Genomic DNA, 18,490 nt, shown 5'->3' on the forward strand with positions numbered 1-18,490 from the left:
AAAAATTTTTTGCATTGTTATTTATTTATTGGAAAAGTCCAAAAAATGACAGTTGTTTGTTAACTTCAATTTTATTAAATTACTAGTCAGCTGACATATAATAATTTTTAAAAAAATTATAAAATTAATTAAAAAATTCCACTATAGAAATTTTTTTAAATAATTTTTTTAAATCTTGTTTATTTAAAAAAAAATAAAAAAATTGTCAAGTGTTTACTAATTTAATTGTCATTATTATTAAACAAGTACACGTAATTTTTTTGACGATTGTTAATTATATCGTTTAGCGACTGAGTAATAACTTTATTGCTTTAAATTAAACAAGTGATACTGAAGACGATCAAATCGTTGCTCTTGATGCGAAACAAGAAGTTGGAAAAAAAAATTAATAAAAAAAAAGTTGAGTTGAGATGTAAGTATGTATAACTGTACAAATTATAGTTAAAGTGTAAAATATTATAAATATAAAGTATATATGGTATAGATAAATATATACTTTAAATAAATGATAAAGATAAATATATGGATTTTTATTAATATATATATACATATATATATATGATATATATAAAAATATAAATAAATAAATATAATTAAATAAATATATTAATAGCTAAATATTGAATAGTGATCTGTTGAAAAAATTGTCTAAGTAATCATTAATACAGTAATTTTAGAAAGCTAATCAAAAATTAATTTTAACTGCACTATTAAGTTAAATTTTTCACTGTAAGATAGAAAATTTAATTGTAAGAGAATTTCTGGAACTGTAAATTTTTATTTTATTTTTTAATCTAAGAAATTTTGTTTTAAACAAAATTTTTGGTTTTTTAATTATAAAAAATCATTTATTTTATTTTATCAATTGCAATGCAATAATTTTGAGTGAAGTTAATGTAATAATTATTAATTATGATTTAATCATATTTAATCTGCAGTTCCTTTAAATTGTTAAAAATTCTCTGAACATTTAAAAATAAAAAAAAAACATATCTGATTTTTCTCTATAGTTGATAAATAAAAATAAAAAGGATAATAATCTTGCGAATTGTTTTAGTATAAATAAATAATAAATAATAATAAAATAAATAAAAATAAAATTATATCACTTCGTTTATCTATACATATTGTATAAAGGCATCTGTACTTCATTATTATTATTATTAATTATGAAAATTAAAATATTACACTAAAGTTATTAATTGTTTTTATTATTCCAATTTACTTGTTAATATTAAGGGGAGAAGTCTATGTAAAATTTTTAAAAAATTAATTTTTTTTTTTTCAATAATCTGAAAATATAGTATGTTGGGCATGTACTGACGAGAGGAAAAAATAAAATCTTAAATATTGACGAAGTTATAGCTATTATAATGGAGCGGCCGGAGTGCGTATTGTAGTGCGTACTATAACTTTAAACGCGATTATCTCGAAACTGTATTTTTAAAAAGTTCTGGTGTCTTAACTCAAAAAGTTATTGATCGATTTGTTTGAAATTTGGTGGGCCTTCCTCTATATTACTACCGGAAGGATAAACCTAAAATTTGAGATATTTTGCGTTGATAAAATACTTTTTTGAGGTCAAATATGTCAAAAAAAATAGCCCCAAATTCTGACTTTTTTTTCAAAGGATTATTTTATATTGAATTTTATACTTTTTTTTTTTTTAATTTTAAAGGTTTATCCTCTCCGTTAATATGTTCTAAAAAGGAATTATTTTAAGAGGCACAGCTAGTGTGCCTTATATTTATGTCTTATATATATTTCTTCTGTGCGTGTGTTTGTCACTGAACTCCTCCTAAACGGCTGGACGGATTTTAATGACATTTTTTGTGTATCTTGAGAACTATTGACATTTTTAAAGATATAAGCTCACCCCGTCATTATACTCATCAAGACCTTTCATTTGAGTACCCACATCAATTTTTCATATATTTATATATTTCACAAATACCATATATATAAAATATATAAAAAATACCATGTGGGTACTCAAATGAAAGGTCTCGATGAGTGTAACATCAAAATGAGTTTACGTCTTAAAAAATGTCAATAATTAGGAAATGACCTTGTATCTTGAAAACTATTGACATTTTTGAAGATATAAGCTCACCCCGTCATTACACTGATCAAGACCTTTCATTTGAGTACCCACATCAATTTTTCATATATATTATATATTTATATATATCACAAATACCATATATATAAAATATATAAAAAATACCATGTGGGTACTAAAATGAAAGGTCTCGATGAGTGTAACATCAAAATGAGTTTACGTCTTAAAAAATGTCAATAATTAGGAAATGACCTTGTATCTTGAAAATTATTGACATTTTTAAAGATATAAGCTCACCTCGTCATTACACTCATCGAGACCTTTCATTTGAGTACCCACATCAATTTTTCATATATATTATATATTTATATATATCACAAATACCATATATATAAAATATATAAAAAATACCATGTGGGTACTGAAATGAAAGGTCTCGATGAGTGTAACATCAAAATGAGTTTACGTCTTAAAAAATGTCAATAATTAGGAAATGACCTTGTATCTTGAAAACTATTGACATTTTTCACGATATAAGCTCACCCCGTCATTACACTGATCAAGACCTTTCATTTGAGTACCCACATCAATTTTTCATATATATTATATATTTATATATATCACAAATACCATATATATAAAATATATAAAAAATACCATGTGGGTACTTAAATGAAAGGTCTCGATGAGTGTAACATCAAAATGAGTTTACGTCTTAAAAAATGTCAATAATTAGGAAATGACCTTGTATCTTGAAAACTATTGACATTTTTGAAGATATAAGCTCACCCCGTCATTACACTGATCAAGACCTTTCATTTGAGTACCCACATCAATTTTTTCATATATATTTATATATATTATATATATGTATATATGAAAAATATATCAAAATGCATGTGGGTACTCAAATGAAAGGGCTCGACGAGTGTAATGTCGAGATGAGCTTATATCTTTAAAAATATCATTAGTTGACATAATACAACGTCATTTCTTAATTATTGACGTTTTTGAAGATATAAGCGCCCCGGGGAAAAAAATTATATATAATTTTATATAAATCATTATATATAATTATGTATGCGTTTTGGTCATATATAATTATATAAAATTATATATAATTAAGGTAAAAGCCCCAATAGATTATAATTATAATTTCTTTTATTTGAACAATTTTTATTATAAACCATAGCATAGATAGTAAGTAAAAAAACATAATTCCGTTTATATTTACATGATTAAGAATTTTTTTTTGATTATTTATTTATTTACATTGTTTACTTTTTTATAATAAGACAATGCCACACGAAAATAAAAGTAAATTTTATTTTTTCGCACACACTTCACATCATCGCAAATAGGGTTCTCACATACTGAACATATTTTTCTCGTTTTGCGACGTTTTTTGAATTCACTTTGAAGACAAGTATAACATACACCAGTAATCTTTTTCCTTCCGGTTGAATCGAGCTGTGTCTGGGGTCTTGATGATCCAGGTGTTGTTGGTTGCGTATATGGATTGATAGCTCGGCCAAGAAAAGATTCAATCGCCACTTTCGTTGAGAAATGCCTCATAATTTGTGGATTCTGCGAACGATTTTCAACGAATGGAGTACACAGTTCTCTGCTAAATTACTATTAAGCATTGTCCAAATGTCTCGTATTGGAGCAGCTTTATCAGTCTCCATACGTCGTCAGATACGTGATTAATAAGTGATAAATAGAGCAGTTTGGGACCTCGCATCGGAGGCAGCAAACAAAAAATTATCCTGAGCCGCGATTTTAAAAGGAAAAAAAAATTACTTTTGTACTCTAGAAAGGCTCAATAAAGTTGTGTTAAAGTTTAAAAACAATAAAATTATTTTGCCACCTTTAAAAATATTTTTAAAAAATGAATGACTTTGAGGCTTTTAAATCGAGTTTTAGGTCTAATATGGACACCCACCTCCTTAAAAATAACTAAAAATAATTTATAACACAATTAGCAAATAAAACGCGTAAAATACGCTGTAATTTATTTAAAAAATTTTTTTTTATATAATTTGGCTTTACTTACATACATAATTTTATTTATATTTACCCTATCTAATTTAATAATTACACCAATTACGAAAAAAAATTAATTGCGCATTAAAATCGACCAACAATTACTTTTTTCTAAATTTTAAAATCTTATAAGCTTTAAAAAAATTAAAAAAAAAACAAATTTATATTAATTATGATATATTATTATTATATTAACATTTATAATTATTTATAAGTCTAGTTGTATAATTAATTACAAAAAAATTAATCGCTTATTGAAATATCAATGATAATAATAGGTATTTATTTATTTATTTATTTATTTATAACTCGTTGGAATTATCAGCGAGCTTTTTTCTCAAGGCTAAATTCTTCAGTTCCAACAAAAAATATCATTAATTATTTTACCAAAAAAAATATAAAATATATAATATATATAATAAATGAATTTAAAAATGTTTTACGTAATGTAAACTCCTAATTGCAGTGCGCTTTGCAGTAAGACTTTTATTCCGGGCATGAAGGAGGCGATTTGACTGAAGTCTGGCCCTGATACTAATTGCGTGTGTACTGCCAATCCATTTTGGTAATTACCAGACTGGATCATTTGGGATATTTGATGAAGTCCTTGTAAAGTATTTTGCGAGAGCTGGAAATAAATTATTTTTGATTAAAAATAAATTATTTCGAGTTAATATCTAATTAAATTTTTTAAAATAATTTATTTTGCTTACCGTATTATCACGAAGGCAATCATACAAAACTTCTAATTTTTTAGAGACATCTTCAATTTTTCTCTTCATTGCCTAAAAATAATTTTTTAAATTAATAAATTAATACATTAACTAGCAACCTTGCAGTCACTATTTGACTGCAGTGATTTGTAAACTATAAATAAATAAAATTTTGTTTAATTAAATAATGACTTTGGTTAAATTGCACTGTACTTTCTTAACTATTGATGGTTTTAAAGATATAAGCTCATCCTGATGTTACACTTATCAAGAGCTTTCATTTGAGTACCCACATGCATTTTTCATATATTTTTCATATATACATATATATAAATATATAAAATATATGAAAAATTAATGTGGTTACTCAAATGAAAGGTCTCGATGAGTGTAACGACGGGGTGAGCTTATATCTTTAAAAATGTCAATGGTTCTCAAGATACAAGGTCATTTCTTAATTATTGACATTTTTTAAGATATAAACTCATTTTGATGTTACACTCATCGAGACCTTTTATTTAAGTACCCACATGGTATTTTTTATATATTTTATATATATATATATATATATATATATATATATATATATATATATATATATATATATGTTATTTGTGAAATATATATAAATATATGAAAAAATGATGTGGGTACTCAAATGAAAGGTCTCGATGAGTGTAACAACGGGGCGAGCTTATATCTTTAAAAATGTCAATAGTTCTCAAGATACAAGGTCATATCTTAATTATTGACATTTTTTAAGATATAAACTCATTTTGATGTTACACTCATCGAGACCTTTCATTTAAGTACCCACATGGCATTTTTTATATATTTCATATATATGGTATTTGTGAAATATATAAATATATATGAATATATGAAAAATTGATGTGGGTACTCAAATGAAAGGTCTCGATGAGTGTAATGACGGGGTGAGCTTATATCTTTAAAAATGTCAATAGTTCTCAAGATACAAGGTCATTTCTTAATTATTGACATTTTTTAAGATATAAACTCATTTTGATGTTACACTAATCGAGACCTTTCATTTAAGTACTCACATGGTATTTTTTATATATTTTATATATATGTTATTTGTGAAATATATATAAATATATGAAAAAATGATGTGGGTACTCAAATGAAAGGTCTCGATGAGTGTAACGACGGGGTGAGCTTATATCTTTAAAAATGTCAATAGTTCTCAAGATACAAGGTCATTTCTTAATTATTGACATATTTTAAGATATAAACTCATTTTGATGTTACGCTCATCGAGACCTTTCATTTAAGTACCCACATGGTATTTTTTATATATTTTATATATATGATATTTGTGAAATATATAAATATATATGAATATATGAAAAATTGATGTGGGTACTCAAATGAAAGGTCTCGATACATGGTATTTTTTATATATTTTATATATATGTTATTTGTGAAATATATATAAATATATGAAAAAATGATGTGGGTACTCAAATGAAATATCTTTAAAAATGTCAATAGTTCTCAAGATACAAGGTCATTTCTTAATTATTGACATTTTTAAGATATAAACTCATTTTGATGTTACACTCATCGAGACCTTTCATTTAAGTACCCACATGGCATTTTTTATATATTTCATATATATGGTATTTGTGAAATATATAAATATATATGAATATATGAAAAATTGATGTGGGTACTCAAATGAAAGGTCTCGATGAGTGTAATGACGGGGTGAGCTTATATCTTTAAAAATGTCAATAGTTCTCAAGATACAAGGTCATTTCTTAATTATTGACATTTTTTAAGATATAAACTCATTTTGATGTTACACTAATCGAGACCTTTCATTTAAGTACTCACATGGTATTTTTTATATATATGTTATTTGTGAAATATATATAAATATATGAAAAAAATGATGTGGGTACTCAAATGAAAGGTCTCGATGAGTGTAACAACGGGGTGAGCTTATCTTTAAAAATGTCAATAGTTCTCAAGATACAAGGTCATTTCTTAATTATTGACATTTTTAAGATATAAACTCATTTTGATGTTACACTCATCGAGACCTTTCATTTAAGTACATGGCATTTTTTATATATTTTATATATATGTTATTTGTGAAAATATATATAAATATATGAAAAATGATGTGGGTACTCAAATGAAAGGTCTCGATGAGTGTAACATGACGGGGTGAGCTTATATCTTTAAAAATGTCAATAGTTCTCAAGATACAAGGTCATTTCTTAATTATTGACATTTTTAAGATATAAACTCATTTTGATGTTACACTAATCGAGACCTTTCATTTAAGTACTCACATGGTATTTTTTATATATTTTATATATATGTTATTTGTGAAATATATATAAATATATGAAAAAATGATGTGGGTACTCAAATGAAAGGTCTCGATGAGTGTAACGACGGGGTGAGCTTATATCTTTAAAAATGTCAATAGTTCTCAAGATACAAGGTCATTTCTTAATTATTGACATATTTTAAGATATAAACTCATTTTGATGTTACGCTCATCGAGACCTTTCATTTAAGTACCCACATGGTATTTTTTATATATTTTATATATATGATATTTGTGAAATATATAAATATATATAAATATATGAAAAATGATGTGGGTACTCAAATGAAAAGTCTCGATGAGTGTAATGACGGGGTGAGCTTATATCTTTAAAAATGTCAATAGTTCTCAAGATACAAGGTCATTTCTTAATTATTGACATATTTTAAGATATAAACTCATTTTGATGTTACGCTCATCGAGACCTTTCATTTAAGTACCCACATGGTATTTTTTATATATTTTATATATATGATATTTGTGAAATATATAAATATATATAAATATATGAAAAATGATGTGGGTACTCAAATGAAAGGTCTCGATGAGTGTAATGTCGGAATGAGCTTATATCTTTAAGATTAATAATTAAAAAAAAAAAAAAAATTACCGGGTTCTTAGCAGTGTCATAGCACTGAATTCTCAATTCATCAAGAATAGTCTTCAAATGAACATGCTGTTCAGGTATAGGCGCTTTAGGTTTTTCAGGTACAACTTCTCTTGCAACTTCGGGTGCATGTTGTTGTTGTTGTTGTACAGGTTTAAGGGGTTCAAAAGGTTTGTATTGACTTTCATTCATCATATTCTGGCCATATCCCTGGTTGTAATTGTAATTACTCATTGGCGGGCCTTGATGGTACTCTGACTGCATTGTCTGTTAAAAAAGTAAAAAAAAAAAAAATTATAATAATACAAATTAATCTTAATTAAGAATTATTAAAAAAAAAATAAAATTTTTCACAAAAAAAAAAATGAATTAAGTAAATAAATTTTTTTGATTTGAGTAAAAAAATTTTCATAGTAAAAAATTTAAATAAATTTTACTTGATAAAAATATTTTTTGTTTAAATTCTAGATAATGAAACTTAAAAATTATTTTCTTGGTTAAATAATTTCTTTTCAGTGAATTAGAAAAAAATAATACATACATTATTAATTTCTGGCTGAGGAGCGGCTCCAAATAACGGATGAGTGATAGGAGATTGCTGAGGAACCTCTGCAGGTGCCTGTAACACCGGATTACCAATTAGAATTTCTTATAAACAATATAATAAAAAAAGGCAATGATCCTCTACACGATCCCCTCGTGCGATGTTTTTCATGTAAAAAAAATAAATAAATAAAAATAATGATTCGTTTTTATGTGCATAAGCTGTGTTAAATATCCGTTAACACATTGTAGATCAATAACACCTGATTATCATGATGAATGATAATAAATATTTCACCCAATAAAAACCATTCCACATATCACCACAAGGCTATTAAACTACCTTAGTACTCTTCGAGTTCTTATTCTTATTAGCTCGCCATCTTCTTGTGCCCGCGTGTTCCGCCGAGATTTCGTTTTTGGTGTACAGTGCCAAAACTGGCTAGTTTAATCATTTTAAATAATTAATTTTTTATATTTTTTTTTTAATACCTAAATAAAATAATTCTATAAAAAAATTACTTATAATATTAAAAAAATGTTTTCACTACTAAAATAAATAATAAAAAAAATTACCTCAAAACATAATATTAAAAACATTTTTTTTTTTAATATTAAAATAAATAATAACAATAAAAAAAAATTAAAAAAATTACCTCAACACAATATTAAAAAAAATTTTTTTCAATATTAAAATAAATAATAATAAAAAATAAATAAAAAAAAAATTACTTTACCTAATTTAAAAAAAATTTTTTTTAATACCAAAATCAATAATTGTGATAAAAAAAAAATTACCGGAGCACATATTAAAAAAAATTCTTTTTAATACCAACATTAATAATTATAAAAAAAATAAATTGAACAAATTATCTGAGCACATAATATTAAAAAAAAATTTTGAATAATAACAATAATAATAAATAATAATAATAAAAATTTTAAAAGCAATAAAATAAAAATTTTACCAAAATAAATAATTATGATAAAAAAAAATTACCTAAGCACATTTTGAGAAAAATTTTTTTTAATACCAAAATTAATAATTATAAAAAATTAAATTGAAAAAAAATTATCTGAGCACATAATATTGGAAAAAAAAATTTTGAATAATAACATTAATGAAAATTTAATAAAAAAAATTTTACTAAAATAAATAACTATTTTTAAAAAAAATTACCTAAGCACATCGCGTTACTGATGCCATAAGGGCGTATCCCGAAAAAAATACCCTTGAAAAGGCATAAGGGCGTATAAAAAATTTTTTTCCGGGAATCGACGTAGTTATGTCTGAAACGGGCAGAAATGCAAAAAAAATTTTGGTACGCCCTTATGGCACCCAGGGTACCTACCGGGAACCATAAGGGCGTACCAAAAAATTTTTTTTCGGAAAACAACGTATTTTTACTTGAAACGCGTAGAAATGACAAAAAAAAATTTCTTTCAAATTTGAAATTTTTTTTTTGGTACGCCGTTATGGTCCCCAGTGGGTACCCCCGGTGCCATAAGGGCGTACCAAAAAATTTCAAATTCGAAGAAAATTTTTTTTCGTCATTTCTACCCGTTTCAAGTAAAAATACGTTGTTTCCCGAAAAAAAAATTTTTTGGTACGCCCTTATGGCTTCCGGTAGGTACCCTGGGTGCCATAAGGGCGTACCAAAATTTTTTTTTGCATTTCTGCCCGTTTTCGGCATAACTACGTCGATTCCCGAAAAAAATTTTTTGGTACGCCCTTATGGCATTTGTAACGCGACATATTGAAACAAATTTTTTTTAATACCAAAATTAATAATTATAAAAAAAAAAAATAAATTAAAAAAAAATTAAATTAAAAAAATTATCGGAGCACATAATATTGAAAAAAAATTTTGAATAATAACAATAATAATAATAAAAAAAATTTTACTAAAATAAATAATTATAATAAAAAAAAAAATTACCTGAGCACGCGCAGACTTAGCAATAGGTGGATCATTCCACCCAGAACTATGAGAGCCAGGTTGATAAGCTGATTCATTAGCAAACCCTTGAGGATTCTGAGTCACCTGCTGCTGCTGCTGCTGAGGTCTTGGATCATAAATAGAAGGTGGATTGGCCGGTAACGCCGGTGTCATGATATTCGGCTTGAACTGTTCAGCTTCCTGCCCATAGGGACTGGCCGTATAATTTCCATAGGGCTGATAAGAATTTTGATTGTACCCCGGCTGAGAGCCGTAGCCACTGTAAGCAGGTTTGACCGAAGGATCAATCATATACTTGGGCCTGGACTGGGGACCGACACTCGGAGGTCTAGATCCCGATTGGCTTCCTCCAGAGCTCTGCGGCGGCTGGGTCATCAAACTAGGAGGCGGTTGAGGAGTCTGGGGTTGGAGGATTTGCGGCGAGTAAACATTAGGAGGCTGCTGGCTGGTAGGCTGAACAGTCTGGACAGTCTGGACCTGCTGGCCACCCATCACATACGAATTCTGGAGCGGGCTGGTGTTCCAGGTCTGAGTTGGCTGGTAGTTGGGCTTCGACGCAGCAGGAGTGTAGAAATTCTGAGCCGGCTTTTGCGGCATCTGATTGAACTGTCCCAGTTGTCCCAACTGTCCTTGGACTTGCTGCCGCGCCGGAGCTGGCTGAGCAGGCTGCAAGTAAGTCAAAGCCTTGCACAACCTGTCTCTCAGCATGACAATCCTTGGATCCTGTCCATCTCCAAGATAATTAAGCGCAGCTTCTAGATCGCCTTCACTGGCGAGAATTTCAGCGTACTGGGACAAGACTCCAGCGATGTTTCCATCAATCTCGACTCTCTTGACTCCCTGGAGCTCGAGAGCGCGCTTCATCACCATCACCAGCTCGACAGTCTCCTGAATGTCAGTATCCGCAACAGAAATCATTTTATTGAGATTCCCCGCGCAGATGTAGCAAATCTGAGCGTGTTTCTTCAGCGCAGGGTCTTCTGTCTTTGCAAGACGATCTCCTAGAGCGTCGCAAAGCGCAGCGCACTCTTCACCGTTGCAATGAGTGAAGATCCCGACCAGAGTTTCCTTCCAGCAAGAAACATCTCCGGAATTAACAATGTCAACCCAGTTCTCGCTGACGACCGAATTGATCAGCGAGTTTAGCGCTCCGGAGTGTTCAGTAAAGTACCTGTACTGTGTCCGGGCCAGAAGGTCCGGGCCTCCGGCCATGGAGAGCACAATAGCGTCAGCGTAGCGCTTGCTCGCGAAGCACAGTGACACCGCGGCTTCAATATTCCCGACGAGAATCGCCTGGGTTATCAAGCCGTCTTCGTCGTCGGAAGTGTTAAACTTCATTACCGACTGAAGCTTCGGTGACAGAGTGAGTCGCTTCTGTTCTTGCTGCGCAATCGCGTCAAAGGCGGCGCTCCCGTCGAATCCGCCATTTTGAAGGCTACCGGCGTCCATCTTAGCGACACCGTCGGTCACTGTGTTAATGTCCTCATCTGGAAGGAATTTCTTCAATTTTTCGTTGACTTGGAGCACGTTGTACCCCAGAAGGTCTAAGAAAGTCCTGGTGATGTCTTCGCTGAAGTAAGCAGCCACGTAGCTCCACACGCGCTTGAAATGCTCGTCAGAAGTAGTCTCCGCCTTTCCGCGACAGTAGTCCCAGAACTGCTCGCTTTTCAGCGCTTGTTCCAGATCATCTGACCTGTGAACCAGGTTTTTTTTTTTGGAAAAAGATAATTTTTATTGATCACAAACAAAGATACATAGTTAAGCAAGCTTAAAAATTACTTAAAATAACTCGATAAATAATATAATTAAATAATGCTAAGGTAAAGTACCCAGTACTTGAACACTTATAAAAATGGAACCAGTACTTGAACAGGCTTTTTGAATTGTTATAATACAAAATCCGTAAATTTATTGTGAGTTATATGCGCATATTATAATTCGCGTGCCTAATGCCAAAAGGACGTATAAAAAGTTATACGCCCTTTTGGCTTTGCAAAACCAAAAAGGCGTATAATTTTTTTTTTTGGTGCCAATCCTTTTGTAAATATGTTCTAAGCCTAAAAATGAAAAAAAAATTTCCAAAACAAAAAGGGCGCATGTCTCAAGTTATACGCCCTTTTGGCTTTAGTACACTGAAAATTTAGTGATCTAAAACCAAAAGGGCGTATAATTTTTAACTTCCCGTTAAGGTGTTTTTCATTCTAAGCATACATATTATGGATTTTAACACCAATTTTACGCAACGGAATCGGTGGTTTGAATTTTTAGGCGAGTAGAGCATACCTACGCTTGCGCTTAAAGTATACAATTAAACAAAAATATATCTTTTATTGCAGCTATTGCGAGCAAGAAATTATTATAATAATTCGAAGTTAAAAAATACTAGAAAAAGTTTGGAAAATCCAAAAGTGCACGCCTCATAACGCTCATTCATTTTTTAAGAAAAAATAAATTGTGTAGCTGATAAAAAAAAAGAAAATTATAATTAAGTAATTTCTTACAGAGTATTTTTTTTTTTTTTTAAATATCAGCGCCCTTTTTTCTTGTTATATGCGCCCGCAGTCTAAAAAAATCTAGCTTTATCAAGTGGCGCCATAGTTTTCACGTGACAAATAAGAAAAATTCGTTTGTCTTTGTACGGTTATACCGTAATAAATTTTAATAAAATTTCAATTAAAAAAAAAAATACGTCAACTAGGCTACTGATATGAAATACGGACCCAGTTCATCGCATTCGTAAACTAATAAAAAAGGTCCGGTCTTGTAATATTAATTTGTTCGGGAGTAATCATTGGTACATCCAAAATGGGGTGATATCCGGACGTCCACGTAAAATTTTTTTTAAAGTTCTGCAGAACCATAAGGGCGTATATTTTGAGATACGCCCTTATGGTTTTAGTAACGCGATATATTAAAAGTAGGGTCAAATAAGTTTAACTGAAACCTGTTCAACTACTGGTTCTTTACCTTATGCTACTCAAGGTAGATCTGAGCATTTACAAAATCAATAAATAACTTATTAAGTTGACGATATTTGGTAATTAACAATATTACGTTAGTATGGATTATTAATTTAGATGTAAAAAAAAAGTGTTTTAAAAAATACATCTGAACTCTTACCTGTGAACCAGGTCTGGGTCGGTGATCACCTGGGAAACGAAAGCTCGAGGTCTGATCAGCGCGTTGTTGGCGTCTACTTCTTTCTCGTGGATACAGAGCTTGCCTCCGAAGCCAAAAGAAGCCCCGACGGGTCTTTTCAGCCACTTGGGAGCTTTCTTCAGCGCTGGAGCTGCTTCTCGTGTTACTGCTGGCGGCGCTTGGGTGAATGGATCCATTCCTGGGAAGGAATCTACTATTTTATTGGCGGTTTCAGCGGCTTGAGAAACACCCAGGAGAGAATAAACTGATGCGTGGCCGTCGAAGCTGCTGCCTACAATCAGTCCAGAGCTTCTGGGGCACCAGGACACGTCAAAGTTCCACTGGTTAGTCTGCATCAGCTCGCACAAAAATTGGTCGCTTGCAGACTCTGCGTTGGGGTTCCAGCAGACGATCGTGTTGTCTCTCGCGCAACTTAAGAGCAAATCTGAGTCGTGATTGTTCCAGGCGATGGACAAAATTCCTCGCTGATGGTGAGATAAAGTCTTTAGCGGCGACGTGGCGAATCTCAGGTCCCACAGTTGGATTATTGGAGCCTGGTCTTCTTCCGAAGCGAGACAGAGCTGGGTGGCGACTTCCGGGTGCCATTGAAGTGCCTTCCACCGGATTTTTGAGTTTGCGTCGGTTAGTTTGATTATTGGCTCGTTTTTACGCAAGTCCCAGATGACGCAGCGCTGGGAAAAGGTCGAGGCGAGGATGTGTTGCACTTGCTTGTTCCACTGGATGTATTGCACGTCTTCTGCTGGCATACTCGTCGCGCCAGGGGTCATCGGAGTCTTTGTGTTTACTATGTCCCAGATGTATATTTCGCTCAAGGTTGCTCCGGATGCTAGCAAGTTGCTTTGGAATGAGTTGAAGTCCAGGGCTCGCACTGGACCTGTGTGACGATCCGGGTTACAAAGTAAGCTGTCTGGCTCGCGGGATAACATCTTTGACGCGGAATAGATTTTTATTGATCCGTAGTCGCAACCTCCGACAATCACTCCCGCTGGATTGGTACCGTGAGCTCCCCATATGATTTTGTGAAACCTGGGGAAGGATTATTGTTAGGTTCTTTTATGGATTTTATTTTTTTTTAATATCATACTGAAATTTAGAGACATTTGTTTTTTTTTTTAAATAAAATATTTTTGAAATTTTAGAAGTAGAAATTAAAAAAAAAAAATTTTTTTTAATAAAATTAAAGGATGAGCAAGTGTCTGCTGATTTTAGTGTCATAAAACAGCTGATTTGCTTTTTATTAAACTGATATCAATTTCATATATGTTAAAACAATGATACTAAAATATGAAAATTCAGTTAATTGATATCTAAAAATTTTTAGAATTGTTTTTTTATTGAAAAAATTATTAAATAAAAATTTCTATTTGTAAAAACAATTAAAAAACTACTAGCAACCTTGCAGTCACTATGTGACTGCCGTGACTTTTGAACTATAAATAAATAAAATTTTGCTTTGTTAAATAATGACTTTTGTTAAATTGTACTGTACTTTCTTAACTATTAATGTTTTTTAAGACATAAGCTCATCCCGATGTTACACTCATCGAGACCTTTCATTTAAGTACCCACATGGTATTTTTTATATATTTTATATATATGTTATTTGTGAAATATATATAAATATATGAAAAAATGATGTGGGTACTCAAATGAAAGGTCTCGATGAGTGTAACGACGGGGCGAGCTTATATCGTTAAAAATGTCAATAGTTTTCAAGATACAAGGTCATTTCTTAATTATTGACATTTTTTAAGATATAAACTCATTTTGATGTTACAATCATCGAGACCTTTCATTTAAGTACCCACATGGTATTTTTTATATATTTTATATATATGGTATTTGTGAAATATATAAATATATGAAAAATTGATGTAGGTACTCAAATGAAAGGTCTCGATGAGTGTAGTGACGGAGTGAACTTATATATTTAAAAATGTCAATACTTTTCAAGATACAAGGTCATTTCTTAATTATTGACATTTTTTAAGATATAAACTCATTTTGATGTTACAATCATCGAGACCTTTCATTTAAGTACCCACATGGTATTTTTTATATATTTTATATATATGGTATTTGTGAAATATATAAATATATATAAATATATGAAAACTTGATGTGGGTACTCAAATGAAAGGTCTCGATGAGTATAATGACGGGGTGAGCTTATATCTTTAAAAATGTCAATAGTTCTTAAGATACAAGGTCATTTCTTAATTATTGACATTTTATAAGATATAAACTCATTTTGATGTTACACTCATCGAGACCTTTCATTTGAGTACCCACATGCATTATTGATATCTTTTTGATATATACATATATATAATATATATAAATATATGCAAAATTGATGTGGGTACTCAAATGAAAGGTCTCGATGGGTGTATTGTCGGAGTCAACTTATATATTTAAAAATGTCAATAATTTTCAAGAGACAAGGTCATTTCTTAATTATTGACATTTTTTAAGATATAAACTCATTTTGATGTTACACTCATCGAGACCTTTTATTTAAGTACCCACATGGTATTTTTTATATATTTTATATAAATGGTATTTATGAAATATATAAATATAAATAAATATATGAAAAATTGATGTGGGTACTCAAATGAAAGGTCTCGATGAGTATAATGACGGGGTGAGCTTATATCTTTAAAAATGTCAATAGTTCTCAAGATACAAGGTCATTTCTTAATTATTGACATTTTATAAGATATAAACTCATTTTGATGTTACACTCATCGAGACCTTTCATTTGAGTACCCACATGGATTATTGATATCTTTTTGATATATACATATATATAATATATATAAATATATGCAAAATTGATGTGGGTACTCAAATGAAAGGTATCAATGAGTGTAACATCGGGATGAGCTTATATCTTTAAAAATGTCAATAGTTCTCAAGATACAAGGTCATTTCTTAATTATGTATCTAGAGATAGAGAATTTTCAAATGCAGCCTAAATACTTATCGTCATAAATTGACCATCGGTGAAAATGATATGAAACTTTGAAAAGGCACAAATTCAAATAGACTTTTGAAATGACATTAATTTCACTAAGCAAACCGATTTTATCATATGACTATCTTGGGCACAAAATTTGTATTATTCTCTTAATAATATAGATAAGTGAAATTAAAAAAAAATTTTGTGTTATTTTAAAATTGGCAGATTTGAGATACTTGACAAATGTTTATTTTCATTGAATAATAAACTAGATCTAGATAATTATTTTAAAAAAATTGCAATTATAATTTTTTGGAGTTTTTAAATATGGAATTTTTAAAATAAATTTTTTTTTTATATAATTTATCAGTTAAAAAATTTTCAGATGTTTCTCAAATTCAGTGTAATTAAAAAAATCTTAAACGCTGTCGCATGAATGTTAATTTTATTATTATAATTTTTTTGTCAAGCTGTCATCATGTAAAACCTAAAATTTTGACATTCAAGACACCCGGTTTGACATAAATAAATACCTGTGTTCACTGGGGACACTGACTTTACATTCCATGTCATATCCAGGCTGTTGTAAATTAAGTGAATATAAATCTAAGCTGGCTGATGTATTAAAAGTGGCATCTAATTGTTGTGCGGCAGTTCCTGCTGCTAATAAAATTGGATGTTGGTCTTTTGGTGACCAAGCCACATTGACAGTCTTCAATAACTCCTTAACCTTCATTTTTTAAACCTAAAAAAAGATAATATAAATAAAATATAAAATCAAACCAGTAAATTTTAGTAAAACATAAATAATATTTAAATGAATGTATAATAATTGTTAATGATTTTAATCACTGACAGTAGTCTGTAAATACTAGTTCATTGACACGTATGCTGATTGAACGATGATAAACAGCGGAGTTATTTTTTAGCGATAATTCAAATGAAATAATTACTTACGGTTAACTAATGCGTGGAGATTAATTAATAATATAGGCGGGTAGTGTAAATAAAAATAGTAAATGTCAAATAATTGTTTTTAGAGGTAAGACAGCCCCAACTCAACTCTTCCAACGTGGCGAGTGATACAACAGTAGTTTAAAACTACAAGTGACATCTAGTTTTTGTTTTTTTAAGTCTTGTTTTTATTTACCAACTGATGATAGTTAAATAAATACTTGCAATTATAATTATTATAATAAATTAAAATATTAAATTAATTATAATTATTATAATAAATTAAAATATTAAATTAATTATAATTATTATAATAAATTAAAATATTAAATTATTTATTATTATTATGAAACTAAAATTAGCAAACACGTGACAATTTTTTATTTTTATCAATAAAAATTACAAATAAAAAAATATTTTTTAAAAATTGCACTTAGAATTTTTCAAATTTTCTACTTGGCAATTTTTTTTAAATAATTTTTTTTTTTTTAATAAAAAAATTATAAAAATTTTATGATGAGCTAAATTAATTTTCATGAAATTAACAGAGATATGTCATTTTTTAAAATTATTAATTGTAAAAAAATTGTAAAACAAAAAAAATTTTAAAAAAAATTTTTTTTTCAATTTATATTAATGAAATTTTTTATTAAAATTTTATAATTAAATTATTAAAAAAAAAAATCCAAAAAATTGACAGATCTCTATTAATTTTAGTATCAAAATAATTTAATATTTTATAAGCTAATTAATTGTAACCAAATAAATTATAAAATCAAAATAAATCTTACTTAAAAAAAAATACTTAAAAACACAAAAAAAATGATATTTAATAAGATAGAGTTAATTTGGGTAGATTATAGTTAAACAAAAACTTGCAATTATAATTATTATGATAAATTAAAATACTTAATTATTTATTATGATAATGAAATTAGCAGACGTGATAATTTTTCATTTTTTTTCATCAATGAAAATTATAAATAAAAAACTATTTTTAAAAAATTGCATTTGAAATTTTTCAAATTTTCTGCATGTCAATTTTTTTTAATAAAAAAATTATAAAAATTTTCCGACGTTGGCTAATTTAATTTTCATGGAATCAACAGAGATCT

At 29.0% G+C, this 18,490-nt stretch overlaps 1 protein-coding gene across 1 annotated transcript; it reads right to left on the bottom strand.

The window, feature by feature from the left end:
- Window positions 1-4,365: 4,365 nt before the first annotated feature.
- LOC123272977 (protein transport protein Sec31A) lies at window positions 4,366-17,524 on the bottom strand. The gene is made up of 8 exons (XM_044740042.1): window positions 17,379-17,524; window positions 16,955-17,166; window positions 13,418-14,482; window positions 10,277-11,990; window positions 8,335-8,412; window positions 7,797-8,060; window positions 4,822-4,893; window positions 4,366-4,736 (listed from the first exon to the last, which is right to left on the bottom strand). The coding sequence occupies exons 2-8, from the start codon at window positions 17,155-17,157 to the stop codon at window positions 4,548-4,550; spliced, it is 3,585 nt and encodes a 1,194-aa protein (XP_044595977.1). The 5' UTR covers window positions 17,158-17,166; window positions 17,379-17,524; the 3' UTR covers window positions 4,366-4,547.
- Between the last annotated feature and the right edge of the window lie 966 nt (window positions 17,525-18,490).

This window comes from Cotesia glomerata, linkage group LG10 (genome assembly GCF_020080835.1).
Source record: "Cotesia glomerata isolate CgM1 linkage group LG10, MPM_Cglom_v2.3, whole genome shotgun sequence".
NCBI classification, from domain to species: Eukaryota; Metazoa; Arthropoda; class Insecta; order Hymenoptera; family Braconidae; genus Cotesia; species Cotesia glomerata.

Coding starts and splice junctions, on each gene's coding strand:
- LOC123272977 (XM_044740042.1), bottom strand. CDS start 17,157: ATGAAGGTTAAGGAGTTATTGAAGACTGTCAATGTGGCTTGGTCACCA. Junction 11,991..13,417: donor GACCCAGACCTGGTTCACAG/GTAAGAGTTCAG, acceptor CCTGGTTCACAG/GTCAGATGATCTGGAACAAG. Junction 4,737..4,821: donor ATTGCCTTCGTGATAATACG/GTAAGCAAAATA, acceptor ATTTATTTCCAG/CTCTCGCAAAATACTTTACA.